At 41.0% G+C, this 26,763-nt stretch overlaps 2 protein-coding genes across 3 annotated transcripts in view; one reads left to right on the top strand and one right to left on the bottom strand.

The window, feature by feature from the left end:
• LOC139413854 (replication termination factor 2-like) overlaps positions 1 to 26,763 on the bottom strand; it is a 59,974-nt gene that overhangs the window by 15,921 nt on the left and 17,290 nt on the right. The gene's annotated exons all lie outside the window — the stretch shown is intronic.
• Positions 1,946 to 12,853, top strand: LOC139413853 (glucosaminyl (N-acetyl) transferase family member 7). Its single transcript, XM_071161667.1, has 4 exons — positions 1,946 to 2,027; positions 9,708 to 10,709; positions 11,445 to 11,540; positions 11,741 to 12,853. Exons 2-4 carry the CDS (start codon positions 9,743 to 9,745, stop codon positions 11,977 to 11,979), a joined length of 1,302 nt encoding a protein of 433 aa, XP_071017768.1. The 5' UTR covers positions 1,946 to 2,027; positions 9,708 to 9,742; the 3' UTR covers positions 11,980 to 12,853.

The following is a 26,763-nucleotide window of genomic DNA, read 5'->3' as shown; positions in this document are numbered from 1 at the left end:
TGGCTAAGATAATGGATGGGCTGGACATGCCGAGAGATTAGTTTGGATTGGTCTGACATGTAGCATGCTTCTGTCTATAACATGAGCTGCTCAGTATTTGTAGATCATTTTTGCAATCGTGGCTTTAAAAAAAATATATCATAGAGAACTGCAAAAGTGTTGCTACTGCTCTCAACATTATCCCTGAATTTAGCTTACGCTATTGACAAAGATCCGTGGGAAAAATGTGTGATGGACTGACTACTTTCTGGAGGACGATCATGCCATGCTGACTTTCTCTGATTCAGAAAATGAATTAGACGATGAGGAAATCCCTGATTTAGGAAAAAAAATAACATTGAACCAGACATTGTAGTCTTCTGGTGACAGCGATGGGGAAGAAATGTCACAGAAGTTGACCAAGTTTTGAAATCACTGTGATGCCCGGTGGAAGCAGAGTATGATGGCTAAGCAGATGGAGAAAGTTCTGGAATTTGATTGCAACTGCGGAGGGAGTCGAAAAGAGAACAAAGATGGCTGTTGTATAAAACACCTGTCTTTCCGGATTATATCCTCATACTAAGGGCAACCATGGCATCCGTGACAGAGGGAGAAGCGTTCATCCATGTATGCGAACATAGCTAGCTAATAATTCCTGTGTACCAGTGCTGGTGTAGGTCTTGGTAAGAATGTTTCCATGATTCTAACAGTTCACATATTAACTAGGCCTATATTTTTGTTAGCCAAATGCTGCATGGACCAGTGTGGAAATGATAATAAAAGTGCAGGAATTTTTTTTTTTTTAACTAGGCAAGTCAGTTAAGAAAAAAGTATTATTTACAATGACAGCCTACCCCTCCCCAAACCCGGACGACTCTGGGTCAATTGTACGCCGCCCTATGGGACTCCCTATCACGATTTTTCCATAAAAACAAAAAACACTGACCTATGTGGATCACTACTGAATGTTTAATTCATTAATAAAACGAGAGGTTAGACACATGCAGACTAATAACGTCACACTCAGCCAAAGGAAGACAAAAGCCAACCAGCAGGGGGGACCTATTGTGTCCTGGTGGCAGCTCAATGTGACCTCTGAACATGTGGCCCTGTTAACACAACGAGGGCTAATCTCAGTCGCTGATCAGGCAGCAAACAAACCTTGGCTGAGGCTGTCGTCACTGCTGGCCTCCCTCTACTCAGTACTAAACAAACCACAGGCAGCATAACCACCAGAGAGGTCTCAAAGAAAATAAAGAAACACAGACAGATAGAGACCAAGCCAGAAAGAGAAACAGACAGAGGCAACGAAATGAGAAAGGCAAACAGAGGCAAGGAAATTATACTCCATGCTGTGACTGCTGCACATCTGAAAATGGAAGAAAGGAGATTGGGGTGGCTTTTTAATTTTTTAAAATCAGAAATAGGTAAATTAAAGGAAGGGAGATGGGGTGAGAGAGGAAAAAGAGAAAGAGAGAAAGAAAGAAAGAGAGAGATGGGGTGAGAGGATGAGAGAGCGAGAGAGAGAAAGAGAGAGGAGGAAGAGAAAGAAAAGGACGTCAGGAGTAGTTTGAATGGGGGAGGAGACTGTTGGTTGCCGGTGCTTGTGTGTGTGTGTGTGTGTGTGTGTGTGTGTGTGTGTGTGTGTGTGTGTGTGTGTGTGTGTGTGTGTGCCAAATGAGAGAGAAGCCGCCTGTTACCAGGCAGGGCCGGCCAATGTCTCAGGGGAAATGCAGAGGGAGTGCCTCAAAAACAGACGCGAGGGCAAGAAATGACAGACGCAGACGCACACACAAAACCAAAAAACTGGGAAACACGCGGAGCACAGCGACCTTGCGAGCCACGTGCTGCCCAGAGACAACTACAACAAAAGCAGCGCGCAGCAACAGCTTCAGCTCCACCCGCCCATCGCTTGCCGACCAATGGTTCCAGCTCCCTGTGTGCACCTGGCATGACTCCCTGCTGGTTCCGGCTCGCCATGTTTTGGTCAGGGGTTTAATGTTTAAGATCTTCTTCAGCAAAAGGACCCGGGCTCAACTGCAATTAAGGTAACTGGCTAGCCTTAGCCTGAGGCTCTTTCTCTGTGTGTGTGTGTTTCATTAACTCTTGGAGTTGATGAAAGATTGTATTTATCGAAATGGTGGTGGTTACACACATCGCCCCGATGAGCTATTAATTACAAACACCTAAGAGTGTTTGAATATTGGGTTCATTAACTGGTGATAAAAAATAAACGTATGTCTCCATGAGAACCAGCAGTGTTTAATCTAATAATGGCAACAGGTGGTGGTAAAGTCAGCTCTTTTTGGCAATCATGACTTCCTATACTGATCTATAGTGACCTACCGTATAAACTGATCTAGAATGACCTACCGGATAAACGGCTCTATAGTGACCTACTGGATCAACTGATCTATAGTAACATACAGTATTAACTGATCTATATTAACATACTGATCTATACTGATCTATAGTAACATACTGGATTAACTGATCTATAGTAACATACTGGATCAACTGATCTATAGCAACATACTGATCTATACTGACATACTGATCTATATGGATCTATAGTAACATACTGATCTATACTGATCTATAGTGACATACTGGATCAACTGATCTATAGTAACATACTGGATTAACTGATCTATAGTAACATACTGGATCAACTGATCTATAGCAACATACTGATCTATACAGATCTATAGTAACATACGGATCTATAGTAACATACTGGATCAACTGATCTATAGTGACATACTGATCTATACCGACATACTGATCTATATGGATCTATAGTAACGTACTGATCTATACTGATCTATAGTGACATACTGGATCAACTGATCTATAGCAACATACTGGATCAACTGATCTATAGTAACATACTGGATTAACTGATCTATAGCAACATACTGATCTATACAGATCTATAGTAACATACTGGATCATCTGATCTATAGTAACATACTGGATTAACTGATCTATAGTAACATACTGGATCAACTGATCTATAGCAACATACTGATCTATACAGATCTATAGTAACATACGGATCTATAGTAACATACTGGATCAACTGATCTATAGTGACATACTGATCTATACCGACATACTGATCTATATGGATCTATAGTAACGTACTGATCTATACTGATCTATAGTGACATACTGGATCAACTGATCTATAGCAACATACTGGATCAACTGATCTATAGTAACATACTGGATTAACTGATCTATAGCAACATACTGATCTATACAGATCTATAGTAACATACTGGATCAACTGATCTATAGCAACATACTGGATCAACTGATCTATAGTAACATACTGGATTAACTGATCTATAGCAACATACTGATCTATACTGTTCTATAGTAACATATTGGATTAACTGATCTATAGTGACATCCTGGATAAACTGATCTATAGTAACATACTGATCTATAGTAGCATACTGGATCAACTGATCTATAGTGACATACTGATCTATACTGACATACTGATCTATAGTAACATACTGGATCAACTGATCTATAGTTACATACTGGATCAACTGATCTATAGTGACATACTGGATAAACTGATCTATAGTAACATACTGGATAAACTGATCTATAGTAACATACTGGATAAACTGATCAATAGTAACATACTGGATTAACTGATCTATAGTGACATACTGGATAAATTAATCTATAGTAACATACTGGATTAACTGATCTATAGTAACATACTGATCTATACTGATCTAAAGTAACATACTGATCCATAGTAACATACTGGATTAACTGATCTATAGTAACATACTGGATTAATTGATCTATACTGATCTATAGTAACATACTGATCTATAGTAACATACTGATCTATAGTGACATACTGGATCAACTGATCTATAGTGACATATTGTTTAAACGGATCTATACTGATCTATAGTGACATACTGGATCAACTGATCTATAGTGACATACTGATCTATACTGATCTATAGTAACATACTGATCTATAGTAACATACTGATCTATACTGATCTATAGTAACATACTGGATTAACTGATCTATAGTGACATACTGGATCAACTGATCTATAGTAACATACTGATCTATACTGATCTATAGTAACATACTGCATTAACTGATCGATAGTAACATACTGGATTAATTGATCTATACTGATCTATAGTAACATACTGATCTATAGTGACATACTGGATCAACTGATCTATAGTGACATATTGTTTAAACGGATCTATACTGATCTATAGTGACATACTGGATCAACTGATCTATAGTGACATACTGGATCAACTGATCTATAGTGACATACTGGATAAACTGATCTATACTGATCTATACTGATCTATAGTAACATACGGGATTAACTGATCTATAGTGACATACTGATATATAGTAACATACTTGATTAATTGATCTATACTGATCTATAGTAACATACTGATCTATAGTAACATACTGATCTATAGTAACATACTGTTTAAACGGATCTATACTGATCTATAGCAACATACTGGATGAACTATAGATCAGTTAACGCAATATGTTACTATAGATCAGTTTATCCAGAATGTCAGGACAGACCCGTTTATCCAGCATGTCAGCGCAGACCAGTTTATCCAATATGCCAGTGTCATACTGGATAAACTCATGCAATGTTTTGAGTTGTCGAAATGAAACAACTCCAGTCGACGATTTAACTTCCAGTTAAAATGTTTCCTATTAACTGTTACTGCAACAATGAATCAATGGCAGTTAAAACATTTGTCATAAGCAAACAAGACAGCTACTCTACTTCACGAGTCAGTATGCCTAGACAGCTTTCTCTGTCTGTTGACGTAGTTACTGCAGAGATCAAATTTGTTTGTTCTTTTCCTAATGTCACGATGGCCTGTGTCCTTTCTGTGAGAGACCCTTGTGATCTCATTATACTCTCACACGTTTCCATAACAAGCCCAATGTCCAAATCTCTGCGACGGGTTGCCACCGATTACAGGGTTTCAGCAAGTCTCAGGTGAATACGTCTCTCTAGTGTGCTGTTAGGCGACTCTAGAGGGTGTTAAAGAGCAAAACGTCTCCTTTTTCTAGACGATTCTTATTGACTCTCGGTGAACGAAGCAAAGCAGTGTAGCTCACTTCGTAGGGAGATAATTCATCTGTTAGCAGGAGCAACCGGTAGATCTACGTGATGATTAAGCCGTGTCCACTTATTATTGAAAAATGTAAATTAATGAAGGTAACGACGGCCACGTGCTTCTATTTAGAGAAGGGATATTGTATTTAGGAGCTAGGGTATTTCCGCTGTAGACATTTAAACATGGTGTGGCGCCACGGCAAAATCATAGCTAGATCCTCCAGAAAAAGACGTAATATGAAGGGAAAAAAACACTTTGAAGATGCTAGAACAGTCAACATTTACTTTTCTTCTGCAAACAAAACAGGTTATGAATATAAAAATCAGACAACCCCATAGTAGAAAAGTTCATCTAGTTACAGTGCCTTCAGAAACTATTCACACCCCCTCGACATTTTCCACATTCTGTTGTGTTACAGCCTGAATTTAAAATTGATAAAATTGTGATTTTGTGACACTGGCCTACACACAACACCCCATAATGTCAAAGTGGAATTACAAAATAATTATACTGAACAGAAACATCAACGCAACATGTGAAGTGTTGGTCCCATGTTTCATGAGCTGAAATAAAATATCCCAGAAATGTTACACAAGCACAAAAAGCTTATTTCTCACAAATGTTGTACAGAAATTTGTTTACATCCTATATAGTGAGCATTTGTCCATTGCCAAGATAATCCATCCACCTGACAGGAGTGGAATATCAAGAAGCTGATTAAACAGCATGATCATTACACATGTGCACCTCGTGCTGGGGAAAATAAAAGGCCACTCTAAAATGTGTAGTTTTGTCACACAACACAATGCCACAGATGTCTGAAGTTGCAATTGGCATGCTGACTGCAGGAATGTCCACCAGAGCTGTTGCCAGAGAATTGAACTTACATTTCTTTACCGTAAGCCGCCTCCAACGTCATTTTATAGAATTTGGCAGTACGTCCAACCGGCCTCACAACCGCAGACTGTGTGTAACCACGTCAGCCCAGGACTTCCACATTCGGCTTCTTCACCTGCGGGATCGTCTGAAACCAGTCATCTGGATAGCTTATGAAACTGTGGGTTTGAACAACCAAATTTCTACAGAAACTGTCAGAAACCGTCTCAGGGACGCTTCGATGGCCACTGGTACACTGGAGAAGTGTGCTCTTCAAGGATGAATCCCGGTTTCAACTGTACCGGGCAGATGGCAGATAGCATGTATGGTGTCGTGTGGGCAAGCGGAATGCCCAATGGTGGCGTTGGGGTTATGGTATGGGCAGGCATAAGCTACAGACCATGAATACAATTCCATTTTATCAATGGCAATTCGAATGCACAGAGATACCCTGACAAGATCCTGAGGCCCATTGTCATGTCATTTATCCGCCGCCACACCTCATGTTTCAGCATGATAATGTACAGCCCCATGTATCTGTACACAATTCCCGGAAGCTGAAAATGTCCCAGTTATGTCATGGCCTGCATGCGCAATGTCACCCATTCAGCATGTTTGGGATGATCTGGATCGATGTGTACGACAGCGTGTTCCAGTTCCCGCCAATATCCAGCAACTTTGCACAGCCATTGAAGAGGAGTGGGACAACATTCCACAATCAACAGCCTGATCAACTCTATAGGAAGATGTGTCATGCTGCATGAGGCAAATGGTGGTCACACAGGATACCGAATGGTTTTCTGCTCCACGTCCCTACCTTTTTCCCTAAGGTATCTGGGACCAACATATGCATATCTGTATTCCCAGTCATGTGAAATCCATAGATTAGGGCCTAATTTATTTATTTTAAATTGACTGATTTCCTCATATGAAACTGTAACTCGGTAAAATTGTAGACATTTTTGCATGTTGCATTTATTTATTTTTCTCATCTCTGTACCCCACACAAACAATTATCTGTAAGGTCTCTCAGTTGAGCAGTGAATTTCAAATACAACCACAAAGACCAGGGAGGTTTTTCTAATGCCTCGCATTGAAGATCCCCCATTGGTGGACAAAATAAATAAATAAAAGAAGTAGACATTGAATATCCCTTTGAGCATGGCGAAGTTATTAATTATACTTTGAATGGTTTATCAACACACCCAGTCACTAAAAAGATACAGGCGTCCTTCCTAACTCAGTTGCCTCAAGAGGAAGGAAACCGTTCAACGATTTCACCATGAGGCCAATGGTGACTTTTAAACAGTTACAGAGCTGAATGGCTGTGATAGGAGAAAACAGAGGATGGATCAACAACATTGTATTTACTCCACAATACTAAGCTAAATTACGGGCTTAAAAAGAAGGAAGCCTGTATAGACTACAGATACCCCAAAACATGCATCCTGTTCGCAATAAGGCACTAATGTAAAACAGCAAAAAATATGGCAATGACATTCACTTTATGTCCTGAATAAAAAGCATTATGTTTGGGGCATATCCAACAACACGTCACTGAGTACCACTCTTCATATTTTCAAGCATGGTGGTGGCTGCATCATGGTACGAGTATGCTTGTCATCGGCCATGACTAGGGAGTATTTTTTTAAATATAAAAATAAATGGAATAGAAGCAAGCAGACAGGCAAAATCCTAGAGGAAAACCTGGTTCAGTCTGCTTTCCAACAGACACTGGGAGACAAATTCACCTTTCAGCAGGACAATAACGAAAAACACAAGGCCAAATAAACACAACGTTCCTAAGTGGTACAGTTTTGACTTAAATTGACTTGAAAATCTATGGCAAGACTTGAAAATGGCTGTCTAGCAATGATCAACAACCAACTTGACAGAACTTTAATTTTTTTAAAGAATAATGTGCAAATATTGTACAATCCAGGTGTGCAAAGAGACTTACACAGAAAGACTCATAGCTGTAATCACTGCCAAAGGTGATTCTAACATGTATTAACTCAGGGTTGTGAATACTTATGTAAAATAGACATCTGTATTTAATTTTCATTTAACATGCAAACATGTTTTAAAACATTTTCACTTTTTCATTATGGGATATTGTGTGTAGATGGGTGAAAATAAAAATATATTTAATCCATTTTGATTTCAGGCTGTAACACAACAAAATGTGGACTAAGTAAAGGGGTATGAATACTTTCTGGAAGGCACTGTACCTAGTCGGCTTTTTGTTGTGTGTTCTATACAAGATAACTATTCCTCTACAGGTGCATTCATGTGCCATAGGGAGGGAAACATGCATTCTGACAAGCAGTCAATGCACAACTTTTGCAATCACGGGGAAAACAGCAGTTCTGATGGCCATTGTTAAAAACATGGTTAAGCATGTTACCGCTCCACAATTTGCTATGAGTGCATAGAGGAGAGTGGGGCTAGAGGTAACAAGGCTAAATTACAGGGTAACTTGGTGTAAAACACCACCCCACCTAAAAATATGTTTATCTGAGAAGTAGAGTTACCCCGGGTAGCAGTTTACCAAGTTACCCTAAAAAGGTAGTGCTACATTACATTCAATGTGTTTATGTATGTTTTTGGGACATAAAATTCATCAATAGGATGCTATCTAGTTAAAAGATCACATTTGGTATCTAGAAAATGATTAGCCAAATAGGGGACAGTGGGTAAATGCAGATAGGCAACCCCATGCTTTAGCCTATTTATTTATTGCCAAAATACTGCATCAGTTGGGCAACAGGTGATAATGCTCATTGCTAAAAGCATACCTGATAATATGGAAAATGAATAGGCTATATGCATGTTCCAATATGTTAAAAATAATTTAAACAAATCATTTAGCCAATATGGTGTCAACATAATTTAAACAAAAAATCATTTTTGGACTAGAATGTCCTTTTAAAAAGTCACCAGAACTGAGCTTCTCAGTCCTTCTTCATACATATTATTTTTAAAATGTTTTATTTAACTAGGGAAAAAAAACCTCTTTTGCAATGTAGACCTGACCAAGAAAGCAGCAGCAGTCTATAGAACATTACAACATTTCGACATACAATACAAACAGCACAACACGTTATTAAGAGTGGTTTAGGCCTACAGGAAACACGTACACACCTCCTCAACAGAAGGAGCACGAGTACATCTATGTGAAACGTAGTTTACAGACTGTTCCATGCCTCTGTTGCACAAAAGGAAAAGGCAATATTGCCTCACTTGGTAACGGCCCTGGGGACCTGGGAAGCAATTACCTAGTAGACCGCGTCTGGTAACTGCTAGTGGTAAAGGAGAGCAAGCTACCTGTACTGCTTAGTGTTTCATTTCTTCAACTTCCTGAGCCGGGTTCCTAAGTCCATCTAGCTGCACTGGCTATGTATTTTCTCTCTAAACACTTGTTTCAAGAGTCTGAATCTGTTATTATCGGACTACTACGAGCTCCATAGAAAGCTGCTCTTTCTTGCTGTATGCTGGATCGTTAAACACCTCTAGAAAGAACCCCAACTAAGCAGCACCAAGGAAACAAAACAGAGTCTCAGATTGTAAAACATTGTCAAGGATCATTTTGGTTCTTCTGTATGGAAGGGTCAGAGTCTTAGAGACTTTTACTGTCTCGAGTTGGGCTTTGTTGTTTCAAAGCACAGCCTAACCTTGGTCTTTTGTTGCAGGTGGTTGCGTGGTGTCCGTCCGGTGCTGGACTATTATGCTCCAGCTGGAAGGCACCAAGTGCAGTTTCCTGTTCTGCCTGGGAATCTGCATGTTCATCTGCTCTGTGATCTACCTGAGTACCAAGGCCCCTACAGATCCCCAGGCTCAGCACGGGCCCTTGGGCTGCAGGCCCTTCTCCCAGTACTGCCAAGCCTTCCTCCCCAGCACTGATGGCTCTCCAGCATGGCAACGCCACGACTGCCAGGTGGAGAGCTATCTTCTGGGTATGGGGGGTGGAGGTGGGGACCTGGACTGCTCCCGCCTGGTGAGGGAGCTCCACTTCATCACCAGCCCGCTGAGTCGTGAGGAGGAAGACTACCCTCTGGCCTTCATCCTCACCGTCCACAAGGAGCTCGAGCTGCTCGTGCGCCTGCTGAGGGCCATCTACGCACCCCAGAATGTCTACTGTATCCATGTGGACGTCAAGGCTCCGCAGGAGTACAGTGAAGCCGTGGATAGCCTGGTGGGCTGCTTCCCCAACGTGTTCCTGGTCAGCCGCAGCGAGATGGTGACCTACGCCGGCTACTCGCGGCTACAGGCTGACATCAACTGTATGAGGGACCTGGTGGCATCGCCGGTGCCCTGGAGGAAGGTGGTCAACCTGTGCGGCCAGGACTTCCCCGTCAAAAGCAACCTGGAGCTGGTGCGCTACATGCAGAGCAAGAAGTGGAGGGACAGGAACATGACCCCGGGCATCAAGCAGCCGGCGTCCATGAGGCACCGGACTCAGCTGAGGTACAGGGAGATCAGGGGCTTCCTTGTGGCCCCCAAGCGAGGAGCACCAAAGAAGGGTGCTCCACCCCATGGGTTGCAGATTTACTTTGGAACAGCCTACTACGCGCTAACAAGGACCTTTGTGGAGTTTGTACTGAGAAGTCAGGTGTCCAGGGACTTGCTGGAGTGGTCCAAAGACACATTCAGCCCAGATGAGCACTACTGGGTGACACTCAATCACATCAAAGGTAAAGTCCAGGCTTTAGAACCGCTCATAAAAAGCAACTTTGTAATACAGTGGCCAATAGAAGTTCATCTCCACAACACCCTTGGTACTGAGCTTATGGCAATATATAGGGACATTTAGAACTGTTACATCCGTGAGGAAAACAGATGAGACTTCTACAACCCTAGACCTTTCCATATGCTACACACAACCTTTCCAATTTTAAATGCATTCCAAAAGCAAACACCTAGGAGACGAAAAAGCTATGCGAAGTCAATAAATCCTGGCGGTCCAATACCTGTGAGTTCAAGTAATTTCATGAAAGGCAAACAAATTTATTTGGGATGTTCACTGTTCAAAGATTACTTTTAGCCTTTATAAAGCTTGAAACTTAAAGGAATGTGTTCAACATCCCCACATTGTTTCAAGTACAGTAGGGCAGCCTAAGCTCAATCAATTTTATAAAGCCATTTTTACATGAGCAGTTGTCAAAGTGCTTTACAGATGCTCAGCCTAAATCCCCAAAGAGCAAGTAATGCAGATGCACAGTGGCTAGGAAAAACTCCCTAAAATGACTTAAAATTAAGTTTGGGGGAATTCATTCATACTGTAGGCTCTGATTTATTTGCAGCTTGCTTTATCTACAGTATATGAGTATATCAGTGTCCCATGAATCATTGATGACAATCAAAAGGCTTTGAATAATGAAATGTGAGAATGAGATTGAATCTGTTTTGGATCGGTTATCTGCTCCTAGAAGCGCCAGGAAGTCATGTAGACGGAGGTTGGAGCGGCGAGATCCGGGCAATAAAATGGAGGGACCAAGAGGGGATGGAACACAATGGATGCAAAGGTACAACAACTCCTGATCCCAGTCATTGTCAGTTTACAGTCTTGACCTCACTTGTCTAGGGCATGTTTTGCTCTTTGGTTCCAGATTAGATTAGCCTTCTGATTAGGAAGTAAACAGTTTACACAACAGCAGTTGATAGATTTTGACGTTGATCTGATCTCATCTTGATGCCCTTTCTGCTGCTGCTCGTCTTTCCGCAGGTCGTTATGTCAGGGACATCTGCATCTACGGTCTGGAGGATTTGCAGTGGATCATCAACAGAAACAGCATGTTTGCCAACAAGTTTGAGAGCAAGACCTTCCCAGATGCTTTGGACTGCCTGGAGCAGTGGCACAGAGACAAGGTCCTGCAGCAAGCCACGGTTCCCATTCAGTCATGGTGGCAACTTGCCACGCAAGGCAACAAAACCAGTCTTTTCAACGCCACAGTGGGACTTTGACGAGTCCGTGGGGTTCCTCCTGACCGGAATGTACATCTCCAATAGACTTGTTGGTTACTGAATCGCTTTAGAGGGCTGTACTAAAGTGTGCTGCTTGGTGCGTTAAGCCCAAATCTTGAGAATGTCACTGCATGGATACGTAATTAAAAGCTGAATTCCTCTCCAATCGTAGGAAACCGAATGCGAGGTGACCAGAGAAGACTTGTTATTGACATATCTCGGTTGTCCTGAAATGCTTTTTGATTTAAAAAAAAAAACTTGGTGTATCACTAAAGCCACATGCCTGAATAGTTTCTGCATATATTATGACAACATTGTGAACATTTTGTTTGTTTTTTCGGCTGTTTGAGCACACAACATTTTTTATTGAGACAAATCAAAGTTCAGTAGCCGAAGTCTACGCCCATTCGACAGTGATTGGTCTACAGTACTACTCCTACTAGGAGTGGGAATAGGGCTGGGCGATATGGACAAAATATCATATTACAATGTTTTTGACTGTATTTTATTTTTTTGAATAAAAGTTCTAAATATGCTTTATATTTAATAGTCCAGCACCGGACGGACACCACGCAACCACCTGCAACAAAAGACCAAGGTTAGGCTGTGCTTTGAAACAACAAAGCCCGACTCGAGACATTAAAAGTCTCTAAGACTCTGACCCTCCCATACAGAAGAACCAAAATTATCCTTGACAATGTTTTACAATCTGAGACTCTGTTTTGTGCTATTTATACCACGTATCAAACTCATTCCACGGAGGTCCGAGTGTCTGTTGGTTTTTGCTCCTCCCTTGTATTTGATTGATGAATTAAGGTCACTGATTAGTAAAGAACTCCCCTCATCTGGTTGTCTAGGTCTTAATTGAAAGGAATTTCGGCAGGTAGCCTAGTGGTTAGAGCATTTGGCCAGTAACCAAAAGGTTGCTAGATCGAATCCCGAGCTGACAAGGTAAAAATCTGTCGTTCTGCCCCTGAACAAGGCAGTTAACCCACTGTTCCTAGGCCGTCATTGTAAATAAGAATTTGTTCTTAACTGACTTGCCTAGTTAAATAAAAGTTAAATAAAAACAATTATATTATTATTTTTATTATCATTTCCACACTGGTCCATGCAGAATTTGGGCAAAAAATATAGGCGTAGTTAATATGTGAACTGTTAGAATCATGGAAATATAATGGAAATATATATAATATATATATAATGAAAAGCTTACCAAGACCTACACCAGCACTGGTACACAGGCAGTATTAGCTATGTTCGCTCTGTACATTTAGCAAGCTAGCTAGCCAGCTAACTAGTAATTAGCATTAGCAGTTAAGAAAAGACAAACGGGCAGATAGTTGTTTGCAGATAGTTAGACACACAAAACTAATAATGTATAGAACGCTTGTGGAAAGCAACATGTCACCAACATTTGAACATGCAGAGTGAACGGCAAGAAAATGCACGTGGTCGAGCAACTGCTCTCTCCTTGAGTGACAGTAGGCAGGCAGGGCTTGGTGTGGTTAGCAACATGCAGCAGCAAGAGGAGAGGGAGAGAGAGGACTCAAGAAGCAAACAGAGTAAACTATAAAAACCAACATTATACGCGTGAGAGTTTCGTATCACATTTAACAAACCAAACATTGAAATACTGTTATAGAAGGTCAAGTAAAAACTCAAACCGGTCCGTGCATCAATACAGGTACTGTATATAGTAAAATAGGGTATACCGCCCAGCCCTAAGTGAGAAGTATGGACTGGATTCTTCAATCACGTGTTTGTTGTCATTCAACGAGAGAGGACTAGTTTTCATGCACATTTTTTCTCTTGAGAAATACTGCACCAAACATCTTAGATGTACAATTGCATAACTAAGACAACCTCTGCAAAAATGTCAACATTTATTACAGATTTCTTGATTAATCTTACATTAATTTGGGATATTTTGAGGAAGTGTATGTTGTTGCTAGGGTGGCTCAAGAGGGACAAATATTCATTTTTGTAATATTGCCACTTTGTTTCTAGACGAGTTCTGCTTGGAGCAAACCAAACCTCGAACTATGTATAATGACGCCTTAAGGGGCACCTTGGTTGAGAGGATGACGCAACCATAATCAGTAAGGAATTCATAAGTCCCCACCCGCTGCGCCACACAAGGCCCTTCAGAGACACAACAGACCCAAATAGGCCACTGTACCAAAGGGATTCAGTAAACTTTACAGGCGAGACCAATACACAACTCTCTGAACATGGTGGCTTGGATGTGTGGCAACAACTTGAAAATGTATTGCCATTTCAAAATGAAAAAAAATATATGTTTTTTTTGTTACACTGGATTACATGTTAAGAACAATCTATTTAAAGTAAGCTATTATATTTGTCCTGCTTAAAAAGCTGAATGTCTCCCTGTGTTTATCCCCCCCCCCCCCTTGCCAAGCATACCCATAACATGATGCAGCCACCACCATTGAAAATATGAAGCGTGGTACTCAGTGATGTGTTGTGTTGGATTTGCCCCAAACATTTTGTATTCAGGACATAAATGTTATTTTCTTTGCCACATTTTTTCCAGTTCTATTTGAGTGCCTTATTGCAAGATGCATGTTATGGAATATTTTTTATTCTGTACAGTCTTACTTCTTTTCACTCTGTCATTTAAGTTAGTATTGTGGAGTAACTACGTTGTTGATCCGTCCTCAGCTCTCTCCTTTCACAGCCATTAAAACCACGTTAATGTTACCATTGGCCTCATTGTTTCCTTCCTCTCCGGCAACGTCTCTGACAAAGCCTGTAACTTTGTAGTGACTGCGTATATTGATACACCATCCAAAGTGTAATTAATAACTTCACCATGCTCAAAAGGGATATTCAATGTCTGATTTTCTTCCTTAATTTTTTACAAATCTACCAATAGGTGCCCTCCCTTATCTTTGTGGTTGACTCTGGTGTTTGAAATTCACTGCTCGACTTTGGGACATTATAGATAATTGTATGTGTGGGGGTACGGAGATGAGGTAGTCATTCAAAATATCATGTTAAACACTATGGCACAGAGAGTGAGTCCATTTAACTTATGTGACTTGTTAAAAAAATAAAAAATAATTCCCCCTTAACATTTTTAGGCTTGCCATAAGAAAGAGGTTGAATACGTATTGACTCAACATTTGTTTTTGATTTTGTATTAATATTTAACCATTTCTAAAAACATAATTCCACTTTTAAATTATGGGGTACTACGTGTAGGCCAGCGACAGCACTGTGTGCACTGTGTGCACTGTGTGTAAAGCTGTCATCAAGGTGGCTACTTTGAAGAAAATCAAATATAAAATATCTGGATTTGTTTAATACTTTTTTTTGTTACTACATGATTCCATGTGTGTTATTTCATAGTTTTGATATCTTCAACACTATTCTACATTTGCACCACCAATTGAAGAGAACAGGTTCCAACAAATGGAAATTAGGAAGAGGCTGTTATAGTATTCAACTTCCACATCAAACCATTTTCAAATGTTTTAAACACAATTGATTTAAATATGATATTATCAAGGGCTGTGTTTATGGAAATCGTACAGCATCCATTTTTTTACCCAAAATGTGTTTGTTTTGAAGTGTAGCTATTCATGGAAATTCCCAAATGCTTTGAATACATTAAACATTGGAGTCAGAGAGGTGACCTGTTGTGTTGCTCCCTCTGCCTATACCACAGCAGCATCTGTTTCCTATCATCTGGCAGCTTCCTCATATAGCCTGGCTCAGCCTCCGCTCAGCTAGCAGGAGGCATCATGGGAATAATGACAGGCACAGATCTGGGGGTTATCTGGTTTCCATGACACCGAGGGGGCTCAGCATTAAAGCACCGCTAGCGTGGTGGACGGCTAGGAGGTGGTTGTTCCTGTCGTACGTTCACAGCACATAGATTTTCAGAGGCCATCTGTTGTTTCTCAATAGGACTCCCTGTGTATTGTGTGTCCTATTTCTCTTATCACATTGTTACCGTAAATAGAACATGTCGTCAATGAAAGGCGAGAACACAGTGGGGCAAGCATGGCGGATGGAGTGGGGGATGGGGCAGGTATGGAGGAAGGCATGGCAGATCGGGAAAGCATGGCGTATGGGGCAGGCGGAAGGCGTGGTGGATGGGGCAGGCATGGTAGATGGAGAAGTAGAACTGGGCGATATAGACAAAATACATATCACGATAAATGTACCCATTTCTTGCGATAAATTATGTTAAATTATTTTGGGGGAAGTGCTAGAGCTGGGTGATATGGACAAAAAAGTAATATCGTGACAAATGTAGCTATTTTGCTCGATAACAATAAATACAAAGATTTGAAGAAAGTTTTAATGTATGGCGTCAAATCAGCCTCTAAAGTCCATTGCGTGCAAGATGTCGAGCAAGATGACACATCATTGACTAAGCGAACACTGCGTTGTAAGTGCAGAAGATAGGGTCATGCGAGCAGAAGATCCCGCCAGCACACAGACCGGTCAAGAATGCAGAACGTGGTTGAACGAGCAGAGGATGGGTCCCAGGAGCATACAAGCCGGTCGAGAGCTCAGAATGTGGTCGAGCAAGCAAAGGATGGGTCCCGCCAGCACACAAACCAGTCGAGAGCTCAGAATGTTGTTGAGCAAGCAGAGGATGGGTCCTGCCAGCACACAGACCAATCGAGAGCGCAGGATGCGGTCGAGCGAGCAGAGGATGAGTTGAGGCTGGGTTTTCCAAGTCATTCAGTGCTTACTATTCAAGCTGGCTAGCAAGCTAAACATATGGTTCTGAAGCCATCTGTTTGACATCATGCACCCAAGAGGACTCAACCAATCACATGACAACACTGGACTGAAAAATGGCAAGCATTTGTTAGTTTGTCCATCACTCCAATGAAAGTGACCAATTTAAGGTGTTCTAGACACGCATCCGACTAAGTCAGCCCCCATCAGCCTGAAATCCAATTGAGAAAAAAAGAGAAATTGAAACCCAAAAGGTGTCAAGACTTGAGAGAGCAACATCAGAAATCTAAAGTTAAAACGAAGACAGTACAGTATGGTTTAGAAACTCTGTGGTGAAAACTTGACAAAGACGTGACTATTGTTGGACAATTAAAAAAACAAAAATTACACATTTGAATCATGTTTTTTTGCTTAAGGTTCTATATTTTTTGATTCAAACATACTTCTTTTTGATCTGTGGCAATGATGTTCTGCTTGCCCAAACTCACACTTGTCAGCTCTCAAGTTTGGCATATCCACTCGAGGAACATCTGCTCTCTCCAACAAATTTCTGCGCTCTCAACCAATATTCCCTCTAAGCTGTGCGCGGGGGTACGCAGCTCCCCCGGGACTGCAGAACAGAAGAAATATCAGCTCGCATAGAGAAGCACGAGATTGAACTTCACTCAACTTTCAAGTTTTCCCCCTTAGTTACCACTAACCAACCGTTCTCTTCTTTGGGAATTGTGATCGAATCATCGCAATATTAGCCACTTTCAACGCAACATACCGAAACAAAACTAATTATGTAACCCGTAGTATGCAAAAGTAACTATGAAAGATTTTGTTGTAGGCAGAACGCATCGAAGTACAATTCTATTGCATTGACATACACGACTCAGCCAGTACTCTACACAGACCATAACCAATCAGAGGTGCAGTAGACCTGTATGCAAATAACTATTGCCATATATGGATCGGTGCCATTCACTTTGAACTGGATTGTGTTTACAGCATGAGCGGTTGTGAGTATTCTCCGTAATAATGGTATGGGAATATTAATGCATTTTATTTTGTAAAGTGGTTTCTTGCATCAAACACAACAACATGTTCAGTCACCTCCTTGTCTGAAGGACGAAAGTCTAAATGTTGGCCTACCATTTTTCAATGAGGTTTCATCTTGCTCGACATGGACTTTAGATGCTGATTTGACGCGATATTAATGGACGGTTACTTTACAACTGAGATGGCCTACTTTTGAATCATACCATTTCTTCAAACATATCCAGGGAATGCATGATTGATATTTTGGATGTGCAACCTGTCAAAATAGGATACAGAATTATCTTTTTTTTTTGTTGCTCTACAGAGAAATTTACCAACATCTATATTTAGCCTATAGGCTATATTGTTCACCACCAGGAAGTGGGAACTCAAAACACTTAGGTAGATTGCTAACTCCAAATATTATATTGTTGCTATATAACCGTGTAGGCTAATTGATGAACCTAATCAGTAAATTTTGGTTAATGTCCTACAAAAACCTTTTTCCCAGGCATTTTTTTTAACCCCCCACACCATTAACAAACATACGCATACGAAAAACAACTTAGACACCAACAAACAACATCTACCTCTCCTCTGTCCAGACCCACATGCTTACACTCCCATCCCTAGTGCATGCATTATTGCTTGCCACATGGCCTTAAATTGTACTAATTTGTCTTTCCTCGGTCGTCCATGCTATTTCAATATTTCAATAATAAAATCATTAGATTTTTTCATTTTGGTAATGATGGCGGATTGACTTTTTCAGCGCTAGGCCTAAGCTACTTGAAGTAGGCCTATTCACTGCAAATGGCGCGCTCTACTCCGCGGGCACATCAAAAGCCATACTTACAGCCTACCTCGGCTGTAAAGTGGTGCCATGAACTCAATATTAAGGTGAGAAATACATTATATACTAGGCTACCCTGGGGCGGCAGGGCCTAGTGGTTAGAGCGTTGACCTAGTAACTTAAAGGTTGCAAGTTTGAATCCCCGAGCTGACAAGGTACAAATCTGTCGTTCTGCTCCTGAACAGGCAGTTAACCCACTGTTCCTAGGCCGTCTTTGAAAATAAGAAATTGTTCTTAACTGACTTGCCTAGTTAAATAAAGGTAAAAAAAAAATGAATAAATAAATAAAAACTCACAGAAAGCTGTGAGACTCTCCTCACAGAAAACAGTAGTTTCTTTGAAAACTGTATTTTCACACAATTGCATTTTGAGCAATGGTCATATGCTTTTTCTTCTCAGAATGTGTCCCTCCCTCCTCCATGAACACAGTGGGGAGAGGGAGGAAGAGTGGCTCGCTCACACAGCAGATGACTGAGAAACAGGGACAGGCAGACGCTTTCATAGCAAGAATCAAAGTAATGCATAGGCTATTACTGTGGACCAAATAATGGTTTTAGAACCACCTACAGGAACATTGTGTAGAAGGAAAAAAATTTACGGAAATTACAGAAGTACACAAAATAAGGGGAAGGCAATGTAGGTGTCAGTAATTTTAGGTTCATGGTCACAGCTTTATGGGGCAGGCATGGTGGATGAGGCACCATGGTACTTTTCTATGTGCACCATGGTATACAGAAACAGTAGCTCCTACCTTTTATTTGCTTTATTTGGCTAAACAACACTTTGTATCATTACGTTAACTCAAAAAGGGAGAGTTGTATGTTCATATCAAAGTAAATTATTGATGCATTAGCAACAGAAATGTGGCCAACTCAATAGAATCAAACAAGTCAAAAACAGTTAATCATTCACAAGTGAGCTCAAACAGCTAAAAGGTCCACAGATAGAAAACCCCCCACCTCCATCTGACAGAAATTCCGCAGGGCACGACAGAGGACAAGCTGTACTAAAGGTTGAGTAATCTACAGTAGAAGAGTCACACAAACAGCACCACTCTCCATTAGCAAACTACCTGAAGTGCCTCAAATGTTATTCTCAAACTGGCAATATACAGATGACTGACTATAACAGCAGGTTTTGTGTAACAAAGAAAACCATGGGGGAGTGGGTAGTGTAAGTGAGGGGTAGGCTTGGGCAGTACACCGGGGTATTTGGAAGTAGCCACGGGTAGGGCTTTGGCAGTCACAAATTTCGTCAGCCGGTGATTGTCAAGCAAATAACTTTCGGTCTCATATTTAGCATCTCCTGACTTCCACACACTGATGCAGATCTCTGAAGCATCTACATTTTAAAAAGTCAAATAAATAAATAGAGCCTACACTTTCACAATAATTCCATGTAATATATCCTACACCTTCACAATAACTCCATGCAATATAGCCTACACTATCACAATAAATCCATTATTTTAGACAGGTCTAAAGAAACATGATATAATGAAAATGTAGTCTATTTCAGAAGAACAGAATAGCATACTCTGAGTTGTCCTTATGTTAGGTCCTGATCTGACTATGCCATATGGCTGTGGGCTAAACTAGTTCATTTAGTAGACAAGATTTGCTTAGAATTCTGTGACATTATTTTATTGTATGAAGAATACAATTGAACAAAGCTGAATAAAATAGAATAGGACATTTTCTCTAAGCGATTTGAGGGAATGCGCACATGCAGCTATTCTGTGTTGAGCAGTTAACAACGAAATAGGTACTCCTGTAAGCTTAATTTTAGAGTTTAATTTAACAAGTTGTTTTACAAATGTGGGGGCTATATGTTTTGATTTTTAATACATTGTAAGGCTTCATGATGCGACTAATGATGATTTGAAAAAAGTTGATTGAAAGGCATGAGGTCTGCTTTGTTTTTTGCAAAGGCTGTACACACTTCGTCAGTCTCTCGTTCACAATTTGAGAAGCACTTGATAATGCCTCGAATTTCACGGTGGCATTCCCTTTGTGTGGCCATAATACACCCTAGAAAAATCCATGCCTGCCTTCCCCGAAGCACCTCTCATCTCACTCACATGGCTCTCCATCACGTGAACGGTTCTTTCTCACAGGCTACAAGTGAAGACAGACACATCCGAGATGCAACTGCGCACGTCCTTATCCAATTCCGAGGTGCATATTGAAGATATTGGAAGAACTGTCCACATTTACTTTTCGTCAGCCAACAAGATGAGCAGGCCTAAGCACTAGCCTATGTCAATCAACTGTCTCCCACAGTACAAAAGTCGACCTATTCTATTCTGTGTGAGAAAATATTCTAAACATCGTCTGGGACAGTTGTGGGATGCGATAGATCCCAAATTAATACAACCACTAGCATCAAAACAAACGTTTTTAAGCAATGAGGCTGACACAGCAGATCACAACATTTAGCTTAAAATGTTTAAACTATTAGGCTATTTCCTCACATTATAAGCGCAGCAATGCGCACATGGCTAAGCACAAATGTTCCACTAGCGGGAAAAATATCAAAAGTGACCAAAAAGCATTATGCATATAATGCTTTTATATAAAAATGTGTATTTTTTATGGTGAAGATTATCTTCCCCAAACTTGAAACTCACACGCTGCTTATGTATGCCAGTTAGGCTCTACACACTTTGTAAAGTGGATAAATGTGCTTAAATTTTAAGAATTTGTTTTAAGAATTTATTTGGCCACTTTAGCTGTGATACAAACCTTATCAAGTATGAAGGTGAACGGAAAGGTTCTGGAGCAACGAACCGCCCTTGCTGTCTCTGCCTGGCCGGTTCCCCTCTCTCCACTGGGATTCTCTGCCTCTAACCCTATTACAGGGGCTGAGTCACTGGCTTACTGGTGCTCTTTCATGCTGTCCCTAGGAGGGGTGCGTCACTTGAGTGGGTTGAGTCACTGATGTGATCTTATTGTCTGGGTTGGCGCCCCCCCTTGGGTTGTGCCGTGGCGGAGACCGTTGTGGGCTATACTCGGCCTTGGTATGGTTGGTGGTTGAAGATATCCCTCTAGTGGTGTGGGGGCTGTGCTTTGGCAAAGTGGGTGGGGTTATATCCTTCCTGTTTGGCCCTGTCCGGGGGTATCATCGGATGGGGCCACAGTGTCTCCTGACCCCTCCTGTCTCAGCCTCCAGTATGTATGCTGCAGTAGTTTATGTGTCGGGGGGCTAGGGTCAGTTTGTTATATCTGGAGTACTTCTCCTGTCTTATCCTGTCTTATCCGGTGTCCTGTGTGAATTGTGTGCTCTCTCTAATTCTCTCTCTCTCTCTCTCTCTCTCGGCGTGGTAGAGATACTCTTAATGATCGGCTATGAAAAGGCAACTGACATTTACTCTTGAGGTGCTGACTTGCTGCACCCTCGACAACTACTGTGATTATTATTATTTGACCATGCTGGTCATTTATGAACATTTGATTATCTTGGCCATGTGCTGTTATAATCTCCACCCCGCACAGCCAGAAGAGGACTGGCCACCCCTCAGAGCCTGGTTCCTCTCTAGGTTTCTTCCTAGGTTTTGGCCTTTCTAGGGAGTTTTTCCTATCCACCGTGCTTCGACACCTGCATTGCTTGCTGTTTGTGGTTTTAGGCTGGGTTTCTGTACAGCACTTTAAGATATCAGCTGATGTACGAAGAGCTATATAAATACATTTGATTTGATTTATCAAAACATATAGGCCTATGGGCTAGGCTACATGAGGCGTGCGACTATGCTTAGAAAAAGTCACAAAAAAAGGCATTGTTTCTTGCCTTTAGCTGGGCATCATTCACAAGTGATAATATATAATTCACAAGTGTAAGGCTAATATTGTCACCCATCAGACTATTCTTGATTTAATCTCGTCTTTACATATACTAAATAATATATGTGTGAAATTCATTTTGATGTAGAATGGACCATTATCATGCGCCTGTCTCGAAACAGGGTCAGGGGGAAAGAAATGTCATCTCTGCATCTCTGTCATAGCGAATAGAGGATGCTTTTCCCGTGGTTCATTTTCAAGCCAGCCAGGAAGGCTATACTCCTGTTGTAAAGATAAGCAATTTGCATAATATTTGCTTAGTACTAGGAAAGTTAAGAAATAAATATAGTAAGCCTAGCCTATAGAAATCTGAAGAGATCCTCTTTTTAATAGAGGCCATCATTCTGTTTTCTCACAAAATTGTATAGCCTATAGAAATGTAGTGAACCGTTGAGCTCTCATTAATAAGTGTTTGATTTTCAAATACATTTGCATTGATGTCAGAGTGGTTAGAGGGACAATAGAGTGCAGAGTACCAGGCAGTTAGCAAGTTTGGTAGACTACTAATGACCAGCAGCATCAGAACTTGGAGAAGCCTAATTACCGTAACTAAACAGTCACATGAAATTTGACTGCCTACATGACTCGTGACCGCCGGTGTGGCAGTAATACGGTCGCTGCAACAACCCTAGCCACGGGATGGTTTTTCAATTCCGTTGAAACTATTTACTTTTAAAAAATATATTATAAATGTAAAAATTAGTGGCTACTTTTTAAGTACAGTGCCTTCAGAATGTATTCATAGCCCTTGATTTTTTTCTCTCACCCATCTACACACAATAACCCATCATGACAGGGTGAAAACATGTTTACAGAAATGTTAGCAAATGTATTGAAAATACAGAAATCTCATTTACACAAGTATTCATGTCACACCCCTTTGCTATGACACTCCAAATTGAGATTAGGTGCATCCAATTTTCTTTGATCATCCTTGATGTCACTACAACTAGAGCTCTGGTACCCAACATGAGCCAGACTGACTTCATCAGGAAATGCATCGCCAACATTGTACCCTCAGTGAAGATTCACTGCTTCCCCAATAGAAAGCTCTGGATTAACACAAGAGGTTGGCGCTAAGGTAAAGGACAGGGGCACCCACACACAGAGCAATCACAGCCAACTCCGATGCCACGGCTGAGGACACAAACAAGTACAAGAAGTCCTGCTACGACCTCTGCAGAGCCATCAAACAAGCAAAAGGACAATATATGCTCAAAGTGGAATCCTATTACACAGGCGCCGATGCCTGCTGCATGTGGCAGGGGCTACAGTCCATTACGGATTACAAAGGAAGACACAGCTGGGATCTGCCCAACAATGCTTCTCTACCAGACAAACTTAATGCATTTTATGCACGCTTTGACAAAAACAATACCAAGCCTTGCATGCCAACCCAGAAGACTGGATGATCTCGCTCGTCAAGGCTGACGTGAGTAAGGTTTTCAATCAGGTCAATACTCGCAAGGCCACGGGGCTGGATGATTTTCCAAGGCACATCCTCAGTGCATGCGCAGAAGAGCTGGCAACCATATTCCTGGTAATTTTCAACCTCTCCTTGTCCCAGTCTGTAATCCCCAAGTCTCAAGCTGAACACCATCATTCCTATTCCCAAGAACTCTAACATGCTGACCACACCCCCCGCGTTGTATGCATGAGCGTTGCAAAACAAATGTACACATACATGTTATTCAATCATTGCACCCACACTGCTCGCACGCGTCTGCGCAGCCAGGCACTAAAATTTAACTTGGTTCTATTTGTGACACTTGACACTCTGCAAGTTCCACCTCTCCCATCTCCTCATAGTTTTTTAGGAGCAAATACCCACGTGGGTGATTGAAAGATGAACTGAGGTCCACACTCCCGTCCAGTTGGTGGTGGTAATGCACATTAAAGTTGTTAAACCAAAATATAAAGTCTGAAGAAGAAGCCTGAAGGAGGAGAGATTACTAGAAACAAACTTAGTTTACCCTTTTCTCTGTGGATTAATTGAAGGTGTAGAGGAACTTGTGCATTTCAGGTAAAATAACAACCCAATGCTTAAATCCCAGGACAAATTAGCTAGCTAGCTAAATTGCCAAAAATGTTAAATGCTTTTCGACCTGTCCCCAAATTAATGTAGTTTCTTCAGAGTTCTTTTTGATATTTCAACCTGTGTGTCCTGATCACGTCTGGTGGGTGCAAAAAAAATCAACATGCGCACGAGCGATGTGGTCAGCATGTAAGGCTACCTGCCACAATGACTACCGCCCTGTAGCACTCACGTCTGTAATTAGGAATCGCTTTGAAAGGCTGGTTATTGCACACAACAACATCATCCCAGACCCACTCCAAATTGCATACCACACCAACCAACCCATAGACAACACAATCTCAATTGCACTCCACACTGCCCTCACCCACCCTAGATAAGTGGAATGCTTTGCAAAAGTATTCAGACCCTTTGGATTTCTTAAAATGTGTTACAGTGTGATTAAAATTAATTGTAATGTCTTAGTCAATCTACACCAAATACTTGAGTGTCAAAGTGGAAGAAAAATATAACATTTAAGGGAAAAAAATGCATAACTAAAATATAAGTATAAAAATATAAAGTATAAAATATAAGTTTGTGGATCATAAGTATTCAGGCCCATTGATAACGCAAGCCTAAATTAGTTCAAGAGTAAAATTTGGCTAAACAAATCACATAAGTTACATGGACTCACTCCGTGTGAGTCCATGTAACTTAAAAACAACATCTGTAAAGTCCCTCAGTTAAGTATTGAATTTCAATGCGCATGCAATATCCCTTTGTCATCCAACACCATGAAGAAAGAACTGGCAGTTCAAGAGAGACTAAGACCAGGGAGATTTTTGAACGCCTCAAAGAAGTTCAGTGATTGGTAACAATTACAAACCAGACACTGAATATATCTTTAAGCATGATCAACTTCATAAATATGCTATGGATTAGGTATTAAACCACCCAGACACATCAAAGATACAGTCGTCCTTCTGAACTGAGCTGCAGGACAGGAATGAAACTGCTTAGGGATGTTACGATGGGGCTATTGGCTACAGAGTTCAATGGCTGTGATGGGAGAACACTGAGGATGGATCAACAACATTGTAGTGACTCCACAATAATGACCTAAATGACAGAGTAAAAAGAAGAATACAAATATACAGAATACATTTTTTCCCAACCATGAATCTTGTATGCAAAGGCACTGAAGTAATTCTGTGAAAAAAAACACAGCAATGTCAAATCCAAATGCCAGTACATCACTGGGCCCGAGCATCCTGACATCCAGGACCTCCATATCAGAGAGTGTGAAAGGAAGGCCCGGAAAATTGTTAAAGACCCCAGCCACCCAAACCATAGAATGTTCTCTCTGCTTCTGTGCAGCAAGCGTTACCGCAGCAACAAGTGTGAAACCAACAGGCTCCTGAACAGCTTCTATTCCCAAGCCATAAGACTTAAATACTGTGGGCTCTAAAATTACTGGCACCCACCTGACTGGCAATGCACAAACAATATTTTAAATATATAAACAATATAATTGGAGATAAACTCAAAATAGCAACATGTGAGAAATACTGTACTTTATTAAACCCACCAAAATACATTTCACCAAAATCAAGGTTTCATAATTATTGGCACTCATTTATAACTTAGTGCAACCACCTCTGGCAAGGATAAGAGCCTGGTCTTTTCCTGTAATGTTTGACAAGGTTAAGGAACACATTTGGAGGGATTTTGGACCATTCCTTCACATTCTTGGGTTTTTCACTTATCAACTGCCCTCTTCAACTCAGCCCACAGGTTTTGATTGGATTGAGATCTGGTGACTGAGATGGCCATGGGAGAACATTGATTTTGTTGTCACAGAACCATTTCTGTGTGGATCTTGAGTTATGTTTAGGGTCATTGTCTTGTTGGAAAGTCCACACACGGCCAAGTCCCAGCCTTCTGGCAGAGGCAATCAGATTGTCAGCCAAAATTGCCTGATACTTGGTGAAATTCATTATGCCATCAATATTAACCAGTGCCTCTGGACCTCTGGAATTAAAAAAGCCCCAAAACATCACTGACCCCCTTCCATATTTCACCGTGGGTATGTGGTGCCTCTCCTTGTATGCATCTCTGTTTCGACACCAAACATGCCGATGCTGTATCTGACCAAAATGTTCAATTTTGGTCTCATCTGAGCAGAGCACCTTCTTCCAATCATAATTTAAATTACATTTGGCAAACTCCAAGCACTTATGTCTGTGTCTTGGGGTCATTAAGGGGTTTCTTCTGACAACCCTTCCAAAGAGCCTGTGGTTGTGGAGGTGGCGTCTGATGGTGCTTTTTTA

Source organism: Oncorhynchus clarkii, chromosome 7 (genome assembly GCF_045791955.1).
Source record: "Oncorhynchus clarkii lewisi isolate Uvic-CL-2024 chromosome 7, UVic_Ocla_1.0, whole genome shotgun sequence".
Taxonomy (NCBI): Eukaryota; Metazoa; Chordata; class Actinopteri; order Salmoniformes; family Salmonidae; genus Oncorhynchus; species Oncorhynchus clarkii.
Note: the sequence above shows the minus strand (reverse complement) of the source record. Positions and strands in the feature narration are given on the sequence as shown.